Source organism: Oreochromis niloticus, linkage group LG23, assembly GCF_001858045.2.
Source record: "Oreochromis niloticus isolate F11D_XX linkage group LG23, O_niloticus_UMD_NMBU, whole genome shotgun sequence".
Taxonomy (NCBI): Eukaryota; Metazoa; Chordata; class Actinopteri; order Cichliformes; family Cichlidae; genus Oreochromis; species Oreochromis niloticus.
In genome coordinates this window covers 29,254,860-29,265,370 of record NC_031986.2, presented here as the reverse complement: position 1 = coordinate 29,265,370, position 10,511 = coordinate 29,254,860, and the positions used below count along the sequence as shown (strand labels likewise).

Genomic DNA, 10,511 nt, shown 5'->3' with positions numbered 1-10,511 from the left:
TCCCTGTTAATGCCCTACCTGGCCCCCTGGTAAAACTTTGCTAGACCCGCCCCTGCACAGTTACCAGCTGTCAGCTACATAGCAAAGGATCCTGGTGTTATTTGTGTCTCAGAAACAGTTCATAACTTCCCTTTAAGTCATTCACCTAAAAGGTAAACCTGTTTCTCCATCACCTGTTCAGCTCTGATGATTCAGTAAGAACATCTCCTGGTTTCATCTTCATGTTTCCCTCTCACCACATATCCAAACCGATATCATGACCAGCAGCTTTACAGCTGTGGCTCCAGCAAACATCAACTGATACTAGAAATTAGTATCAAATAAATTCTAACAACAGCTGATCAAGCTTAAACGTGCTGCTGTTGTTTAGCACAACATCCGCTGGTTTCCTCTTTCTGGCGCAAAGTGGGAGATAAACAAACAAGAGAGAAAAGCCGATCAGCTGATCATTGATCAGTTTCATGATTGAAGTAGCAACAGGAGAGGGAGGGGGAGAGAATGAGAGAAGAGGAGGCAGCTGTGCAGCGTAAAGACAGAATAACTCCAGCTTTGTGTCTTTTCCATTCTAGCTGAAGTACGGGACAAGTCAGCTCAATACGAAACGCGTAATATTTTCTCTGAATATGGGACAATTCCGTTTTTTACAGGACGGTTGGCAACTATAATAATTAACCTTATGAACAAAATAAAGTTCACTATTAGTAACATCGTAGCACCCGCCCAGTCATGCTAGCTAGTACACAGTACGAGTTATTGTAACTGACTGTAAAAAGTCAGCACAACGAAGATAAACTCCACCTAAACTTGGTTTATATCTGACCCAGATAGACTGCAGGTCATAACTTCTTACCTGAAGTTCAGTTCACCTGACACTCGGACTGGCGGCCACCTCGAGTCTCTCCTCCTCCTGCCTCTCCTTTCCCTCATCCACCTGCTGGCCTCTGTGGAAGCTCCGCCATTGCCACCACCAAACAACTGAGTTATTTTTACACACTGGCCAGCATCTGGCCAATCCACCACCTTTCATTGTTTATACCGTTACAAAACAAAACAAAACAAAACAAAACCCATCGGCCCATAAAAACAAAGAATCACCATCGGCCCACCGGGCAAATGCCCGGTATGCCCGATGGCCAGTCCAGCTATGGTTACAGAAGCAGGTCAAACTTTTAAAGAACAAACTGCTGTCTGAGAGAAAACATACATTCAAACCTGCTGCTGCTGATTCTCAGATTTTGCTCACAAAAATGATGGAAAAGAAACACTCATTCGTCCAGCTGTGAGTCTATTAAAGTGAACAGAAAATTTGTGCTGTTTATGCTGGAGACGATCATGTGACACAGAGTTTAAGAAAGTAAAGTGTTCCTCTTTGATCAAGTAGGAAACTCCCAGAGAGGCGTCAATGAGGAAGTTGGGATTAAGTAAAAGCAGAAATGGAGTCTGAACTTTAGAAACACGCAGAAATGTTTTTTGGAGGCTTTCTGTCCTGTCACAGCCTTAACACTATGTTTCTATTGTAGTGGCACTTAAATTCAAACTGTTTTCCCTACCTGGAAGAAGTCAGGGCTCTACCTCTGATGGAGAAGGAGCAGATTTTCACAATAAGAGCATGTGTTCCAGGAGGACTTTGATGTATTCTGAGCTGTAGAAGGATGAGATGGACTGATGTTATCTGACACGACTCCAGAAAATGAGCTGATGAACAAACTGCAGCTGATTGTTTCCCACACAGCAGACTGGATTAATTGCAGCTCACAGCTCCAACATTACAGCCATTTTAAATTCAAGCACTTTCATCAGCCTGAATATCAAACATCATCACTTACAAACTGAGTCACAGTCAGCTGACTGCTCCTGTAGATGGAGGACAAATGTTTATTACAGCTACAGCTGTGGAGGAGATGTGAACGTTAGTTTGTCCTCTGAAGAATAAACTCTTCAGCTTCTTAAATTCGCCTTCACATCCTCAGTTTCCTCTTCTAAAGATGAAGATGGTTTGTGAAGAACTTTGATGTTTGCAGGATTTAGTCTTAATGTTGAGGAGAATTCTTGGAAAATGTCACCACTCTAAATGCTGTCACTTAGTCTGAGGAAACTTCTTGAACTGAGGCCCTGATCTAGTCTGAACACATCAGACCAACTTTAACTTTAAAAGTAAAATAACTCTGGTTGATCTTTAAACACATCCACTCTTTTCTTCTTCAGTTGTAGGAGGCCAAACACTGATTCATCGTGGTGGATTTCCACACTTCCATCTTCAGTGTGCTTCTAGTTTGACTGTGAGCCGGTTCAGAATCCACATGAACACTGAGTGTGACTAAACATCACAGCACAGTCACACTTCCTCTGTTAAAGAGGATTAAACAGTGGCAGATGTGTGAGGAACGTTTCATGATGTTGGTACCGACCTGCAGCACAGTCTGATGAAGATGCCCACACAGACTGTTAGTCTGATGTGATGTGAGGAAAACAAATCTCTACCTGCACATTCTGTTTGAAAGGGTCTGAGCTGGATGTTGGAGACTTTGTTTGTTGCTTTGGAGTCTTTATACAACACCAGACGTCAGAGATGAAACGAGTCTTTGTGTGTTCTCCACAGAAACAGGCTAACAAACAAAGAGCAGCTGCTCTATGATGAACAGGAAACCTCATAGACTGGAATTAGTCAAAGTTGCACTTGCTCAGCTTCTTCCCATAAACTTCTTCACTCTGCAGCTTATTTGAATATTACCTAATAAGACTGATTCAGGACAGACAATTAGTTATTTTAAACTTTTCTAGCAGTCCTTCACAAACAGGGAACAGTCTGTCTATTCTCTCCATCTGTCAGCTGCTGCTGGCTCTTCCTCCTCCTCTTCCTCACACACTGCTGAGTTTGTCCTGGTGGATCATCAGGGGTGCAAAGCCTCACAGATGATGTGCAGCAGTGGGTCCCTCACTCTGGACACTTGCAGTTGTCACACATGGAAATCAAATGTGTGATAAGCTGCAGGATTCAAACACAAGTGTAACTTATAAATACATGTTCATACTTTTATTCCACAATCAGAGAGAAAGAAACAGAGAGAGAGTGCAGGACAGACAGACAGGTGACAGTCTCAGGTGTACACACTGCTACAAAACAGCACAAGAGAAGGAGGATTTAGTGTTTGTGTTATTACGAGTGCTAAACAAGAAGAGTTCCCAGATGGTACAGTGGACACATGTGTGACTCCTGTGATTAAAGCATCTTTCTTTCAGCTTAACGAGTGAACCGTCAGCTCGTTCAAACAAACGTTAAAGTCCGTTTGGCTCGACACCACCGAACAGAGGCAGCAATATAACATAGCTAACATTAACAGTGCAGTGAATCCTGCTTGTGCCGTGATATTCAGGACTGCAAACCGAGCAGCATCACTGACTTTCAGCTTGTTGTGTTTGTGGATATATGACTGACTTTAATTATTGGCGTAAACGGGTGAAAACGATGTGGCAGTAGTGTGCTGTTTAGCTATCGAGCTGGTGGGTAACTGACGTCTCCGAAAACATCGGAGCACTGTTGCAAATATGTGATGCCTAAGGTATATATTGATCAGTATTACAGTTATTTCAAACACAGATGCATCAAAGAATACAGCCAAACAAAACAGAATTGCATTTATTGTTCCTGAATTTAAAATCAAAGTAAGGAAATTGATCATTGACAGATTATCCGTATACATAGGAGAAGTTGTTTCAATACTGTTAGGTGCAGTGGATTGAAGATGCAAGAACACTAAGATCTGTGATATGCTCAGACTCGATTTCATCATTGGCTAGTTTGCAAGACAGTCACTCAGATTGCAGACCTGACATTCTGATAGAGATCCAGCAAACATTATACAGAATGACTATGCTGGGGCTTATGGTTACCTTCTTATGGGTACCAGCGCATCATGGAGTTAAGGGAAATGAAATGGCTGAGAGAACAGCAAAGGAAGCTACAAAGAGACCATTGGTGTATATGGATATCAGTGTTAATAGGACAGAGATTAAGAGTAGAATACGGGAGAAAATGAAAGAAACATGGCAAAAGCAATGGGAGTAAGAGAGGAAAGGGCGATGGTTTTACAAAATCCAAAGAAAAATGGAAGAAATGAGAAGGAATAGGAGAGAGGACAGTTATATCTCGACTTAGATTCGGACACACCGGTTTGAATAGCACATTTTTTAATAGGGGAACACCGTACAGGGGAGTGTGACTGCAACAGAAAACACAGGAAACAATAGAACACGTTTAACGCATTGTCAGAAATATGATGCTGAAAAAAGACAATTGATCTAAAAGCTTGGTGATATGAAAGTGAAACTGGAGTTGGTTGTTTTATTTCGTAAGAAACTGAGAGGTAAAATTTATCAGGCCATATTTTGTTTTTTTAAGGCAGACTAATTTGTTTGGGAGGATTTGAATGTTCGTTTGATTTTTTTGACATTTCGGTCCACACCAGTTGGTGGCAGTAATGCACAATTTTGCTGTTTGGCAACCGCCAATAAAAAAATATAAAGAAGAAGAGGAAAGACGATAAGCGGAAGAAGCAGAAGCACGGGGAAAAAAAGAACAAAAAAAAAAATAGATTAAGTGGCTTAACTTAACTGGTGCTAACGGGGACGCTGAGAGGATTGCGTGGATAAAACCGTCTATCATCCACGGACAGGGAACTGTTCTCGAACAGGTGAGCTAGCACAGCAGCGAGCACATTCCTATGTAAGAGTCAAGGTAGCAGCTATCTAACTACACCACTGCAGCCACAAGAATGCAGCTAGCGCCGTTAGCAGATTGTGCTAACTAGGTGCGGCTCGAGCGGTTATACTTCTCTCTCTGAGAGGACGTTTCTTTCATGTGACACACATACAGGTTTATATTAGATTCGTCTAATTACCAACTCGACTTCTTTACCACCCCTGCTGGGGCTTCAGGACGCTAAGTGTTGGTTGTAGTGGTAAAGTGAACAGAGACCGGTGTCTGTGGAAATAAAGTTAACGTTTTTGAGTTTCATAAAGTATCATAATCCTGATCATAATACACTCATACTGATCATTACAGTCTTGCAGAAGCTGCTGTTCATCTCAGTGGTTATATACTCAACATGAATAGATGCATTAAAATCATTACATCATGATTTGGGATTAATCATCGATGGATTTGTGTTGAAGGTTTAACTCGTACACTTCACCTGTTTGAACGTTGAACTCTAGACTTCTCACATTGTGATAACAGAGCCTGTATAAACCTGTATGCAGTGTGGACTTCGGAAGGTTATGCTCAGAGCTCAGTGTGATCTCCAGTGACACCCGTCTTTGTGTGTCAGACCTATCTGTGTGTCAGTGCTGTCAATATATTTAGACTTGAAGAGGTTAAAATAAAATGAAGATTTATAAAGTGTTAAAGGTTAAACAGTTTATTATGGTAAATGGAATGGTTCATATATAGCACTTTTCTACTCTGATCACTTTACACAACTCATTCATCCATTCACACAAACACTCTTTTCTATGCTTTTTTGTATCTAAGTGCTTCTGTCTACAGTTAGTATCATTTAGTATCTTGTCCAAGGATAGTTGGCATGTAGACTGGAGTAGCCAGGGATCAGCAGGTGACCTGCTCTATCTCCTGAGCTAAGTGACCCCATAAAAATCAAAACGAGAGCAGTTAGTACCTGCCAAAATCCTGCCTCTGTCTGGTTTACGCTCACCTGTCTCACTTTCTCCCTCTCACCCGTGTCACCTGTGTGTGTGTGTGTGAGAAGCCTTGGGTAAACAGTATCAGCTTCGTCATGTCTCAGTAATCCTGATCTAAAGTCACTGGTTCATCATCCTCTGGAACCCTTTAAGGCCTGGTGCTGGCTCATCTGTAACCTGTCATTTCTCTGTGTTTCCAGATGTTGTCCAGCTGTTCTTCCTGTTAGAACTCCATTACAAATCTCCAGTTTCTTCTTTTGGACCAAGGAAACCTTCAGCCTGTCAGATCAGATGTCTTCAAGAAGGAAACCTGTGAATGCTGCAGCATTTCTGGTAAGATATTTACCAGCAGAGTGCCCTCTGCTGGTTCCTCTTCATGTTAATACTCCATGTCTTCTTCTCCTAATGCTGTTTGTTAGTCTGTAAGCAGTGGATGGTCACATTAAAATTTAGAACCTTTTTTTTGTCCTCAGATACTTCTGATGAAAGTCTTCAGTGGTCTTAGCCTCTCGTGTCATCCAGGAGAATATGACTTAGGAAATCTTTGCTGTCTAAAGTGTCGTTCAGGTAAGAGCCACCTGAATGATGAATAGAGATGGGAATCGAGAACCTGTTCCCAGTCTTCAAGTTTCTTGGAATTGTTAGTCTGCCTGCATATCGATTCCACTTAGGGGTTCTTGCACTCTCTAGACAATCAGCTGATTTCAGTTTGTCAGCCCAGCAGCCAGAGCCTGAACTTCAAAGGGTAACAGACTGATGATCAGACAGGCTGCAGCCTCTTTTTCTACCTGTTCTTGTTTCTACAGTAGAATCACCATGGTGACAGCTTTGCACTGTCAACTTTGTATTCATACTACGTACTATAAGAGTGATTCTTTGTGTTCTTATTAGGACAGAAATGTGTGTGTGGCTGTAGCCTAATGTTTATATTGTTAAATTGTGGTTATGAGACTGTTTCAGTTCATTTTAAAGAGAAACGACAAATGTGATTACTTTCTCTGGCAAGTATTTAGGGTACTGCATTACATCTAACAAAAGTAAGGAATAACATGTAATAGATTACTTTCTTGAGTCGCAACACTGATCACACCACAGAGAAAAAGGGAAACCCTCCAGCATGCGCACAGCATGCAATGATGTCTTTGATATCCTGCTTAGTGATATTGGTGACTCTCAAAGAGCAGTCACTGAGGATCAATAATGGAATTGGCATTGCTTGATCCTTATCAATTTCCATCCCGAGTAATGAGTGCACAAAACATAAAGGCACAATATAAAAATGTAAGCTTTGAATGGACATGTTGATTTTGTTTTCATCAGGAAGTAGGGTGCAAAATCACTGCACTGTGGACAGGGATACTTCCTGTCTGCCCTGTGTGGATGGAACCTACACTGCAGAACCCAATAGACTGGATCGATGTACTCCCTGTACAAGCTGTTACTCAGGTACAGTTATGCTAAAGGCTCGTATTTTATCCAGTCACAACAGAATGAGATCATTTTCTGCTAATTTTATATCAGATAAATACATTGAGGCACGTCTTTATGCATTTATCCAGAAATTCAAGATGATGTTTTTTCCCAGCTAAGCTCACAGTGAGCTGCATGCGAGGCTGACATTGTTGGAGCCAGTTAGACTTTGTGGTGATAAGGTAGTGTGTGTATGGTGTTGCATGTCTGTTCCAGGGTTAGGGTTGGCACGTATGTGACATAGATGTTTAATGAACGAGTCAGCAAAGCAATGCTTCCTCCTTCAGACTCGAGGTGGCTCAACTGGTATCAAGTCACTTTAGACATGATGAACTCAGAGCTGCGAAGTGTCTTCGCAAACACATGAAACATTTTTAATTTTTTATTTTTATTTTGGCAGGTTTTGGTCTGAAGGTAAAGAGACCGTGTACAGAAACATCAGATACAGTCTGTGGACCACTGCAGGGATTCTACTGTGTCCACACTACAGGACAAAGTTGTGAGAGAGCACAGGAACACAAACACTGTAAACCAGGACAGTACATCAGCAAATATGGTAGGTCTGCGTTTTTAAATATGGATAGTTCAGGGAGACTGAGCTTATTAAACATTTACAGATCATATTTGTGGTATTCACAGAGGTCAACATGAACATTGATAAACATCAGTGTTTAGCTACATCATGTAGAACTGTCTGATTTGAGCATACAGGCTAATTTTGATCGGGTGAATTATTTTATCCACAGTAAAGGAAACCAAAGATGCTGAAACATCTGAGTGTAGTTCAGAGCCAGGAGCATGGATCAAACTGACTGATCATTAACTCATATTAAACTAGGAAACTAATGAGACTCATGTAGAAAGACAATAAAAACACGGCTTCCTAAAATCTCCAGATTAAATAAAAAAACACGTAAAGACTAACATGGAAAAAAAAGATTTCATTGATCAGTTTATTGTTGATCTATAACATGAACCTTTAATGTTGGAGGTTCAATGAGAGTGAAGACAGATGGATACTGGCAGAGAGGTGGTGTTCAGCATCAGTGAGGGCAGATTAAGTTGAAGGTGTCGGAGTGTCAGTCCACACTGATCCACACATGTTGGATGTGGATTCTTAAATTCTTAAATGATTCTTAAAAAATAAAACAAAAAAATCTTATAGAATAAGAAGATGAGTCCCGAAGTTCTTGATCAAGTCTTTGTGTTGCTGTTAGTTTGCACAGCAAAGCTTCTTGGTGTGTGTGACGGCAGAAGTCCACACTGATCCACACGTGTTGTTGTTGTTGTTGTCATCAGGAACAGCCTCCACAGACACTGAATGCTCTGCCTGCAGCAGTGGAACATTTTCAGATGGAACATTTCACTCCTGTCAGCCACACACACAGTAAGTGAAGCTTCAGAGACACATGTGCAACATCTGTACACTGTCCTTTAACAGTGTCCCTCTGTCCTTCCAGATGTTACTCACTCAACCTTCAGCTGATAACAGCAGGAACATCTGCAGCTGATGCTCAGTGTGGAGAAGGCAGTGTTAATGTCCCAGCAGCTGTTGGTGCAGCTGTGGCTGTTTTAATTGTAATTATTGGAGGAGGAGGATTATTATATTGGCACTTAAAAAAGAGGGCTCCGTCTAACAGGTGAGGATGATAAAACAATGGAAATGTTTAATTTACTGCATCATCATATTTTCTGACACTGACATAATTTTCACTGCTTTGGTTACAGACCACCAATCAAAGAAGAAGGTATGTTTGTTTCTCTTTCTCAGTGTTCACTGCATCACATGATCACATTGATTTATGTAATGAGGTTTTTCTGTTTTTAAATTTCATTTAAAAAGGCCGAGATGAGGAACATTTACCGATGGCATAACCAGGAGGTAGGACAGTGAGCTGTTCACTGACTGAGCTGCACTGATGTCTCTACAGATGTAACAGAGTGTGTTTATTAAACAGAAGCCTTTTCATGTGTCTCCCACAAATGTGCAGGTGATAAAAGAGCAAATGGAGACCATAATGAAGGAATCCCTCAGTGACCCATCTGCTTCTTCCTGTGCTGCTCCAGTTGTTGTGGAGAGCAAAGTGATCCAGTTACCTCATGACACACTGTACCAGACTTGTGTCACATCCTCCCTCCACCACCAGTCCACCAATACCATGATCATCTTTCATGGGGCCATCTTAAAAGATATAAAACACATAAATAATTACCAGAACTCATGTACTGGTCTGGATGTGAGGGATCATGTACAACACTGCAGAGTGCATCAGTTGTACAAATTGGAGACACTACCTGGAAAGTTCCAACAAACTTTGGTCAGCAGGCCTGCAGAGGTCCTGGGAGAAGACCTCATGGGACCCTTTACCTACACTGTCAGTGGAGATCTGGATTTAATATTCTTTGTAGACTGCTGTACAGGCTGGAGAGGACTGTTCTCTCTTTATAAATTGCAATCGGTAGATTGCCGGTTCGAGCCCCGGCTTGGACAGTCTCGGTCGTTGTGTCCTTGGGCAAGACACTTCACCCGTTGCCTACTGGTGGTGGTCAGAGGGCCCGGTGGCGCCAGTGTCTGGCAGCCTCGCCTCTGTCAGTGCGCCCCAGGGTGGCTGTGGCTACAACGTAGCTTGCCATCACCAGTGTGTGAATGTGTGCGTGAATGGGTGGATGACTGGATGTGTAAAGCGCTTTGGGGTCCTTAGGGACTAGTAAAGCGCTATACAAATACAGGCCATTTACCATTTATAAAGCCTCAGCAGAAACCACAGCTCACATCCTAACCAGAGCAATACTCTCCTGCTGGGTTATACCAGCTTACATCCTCTTAGACTGGGACCAACTCTTCATATCGTCGGAGTCTAAAGAATCCTGCAGACGGTGGAATCTCCAGCAGAAAATTACCTCTTTATATCATTCTGAAACCAACCTGACTGAAAGGTTAAACTTCGTATCATATGTGGAAGAAAAACACAAAACTGGATCCACTGATAGCTTCATCATTCCCTGCAGTTCAGATCCTGCACTTCTTACTGACACCTTTACCAAAAAACACTTTTAAACCTGAAAGCCTGACTTCATTACAGAGACTTGATCAGAGTTGAATGTAGCCCCGTACCAACAGGAGTGCTGGGGACTGTGTGAAATATGAAAACATTTATAATTGTAAAACTTTGCTACTTGACAACTTTGTGACTTGTAAATATTTAGGTTTAATAAATATTTCTGTATCTCTTCCTGTATTACTCCTCACTATAAATCCTCCTCCCAGAGATGTGGCTTCCTGTAAATAATTGCTGAACTTTTTTCCAAAATGATAACATTTGACTGTGTGATAATTTCAGGTT

The 10,511-nt window shown here is 41.7% G+C and overlaps 1 protein-coding gene across 1 annotated transcript; it reads left to right on the top strand.

Annotated features, from left to right (window-relative positions):
- The first annotated feature begins 4,533 nt into the window (after window positions 1–4,533).
- On the top strand, window positions 4,534–9,376 carry LOC102082670 (tumor necrosis factor receptor superfamily member 5). Its single transcript, XM_005451109.4, has 10 exons — window positions 4,534–4,691; window positions 5,898–6,030; window positions 6,171–6,264; window positions 7,018–7,143; window positions 7,568–7,723; window positions 8,467–8,554; window positions 8,628–8,807; window positions 8,896–8,915; window positions 9,011–9,049; window positions 9,159–9,376. The coding sequence occupies exons 2-9, from the start codon at window positions 5,989–5,991 to the stop codon at window positions 9,040–9,042; spliced, it is 738 nt and encodes a 245-aa protein (XP_005451166.1). The 5' UTR covers window positions 4,534–4,691; window positions 5,898–5,988; the 3' UTR covers window positions 9,043–9,049; window positions 9,159–9,376.
- The last annotated feature ends 1,135 nt before the right edge of the window (window positions 9,377–10,511 follow it).

Bases quoted from the DNA above. Each gene is read 5' to 3' on its own strand.
- LOC102082670 (XM_005451109.4), top strand. From the start codon at position 5,989: ATGTCTTCAAGAAGGAAACCTGTGAATGCTGCAGCATTTCTG. The intron at 7,144-7,567 runs GTACAGTTATGC...TTATTTTGGCAG, and splicing joins CTGTACAAGCTGTTACTCAG to GTTTTGGTCTGAAGGTAAAG. The intron at 8,916-9,010 runs GTATGTTTGTTT...TCATTTAAAAAG, and splicing joins ACCACCAATCAAAGAAGAAG to GCCGAGATGAGGAACATTTA.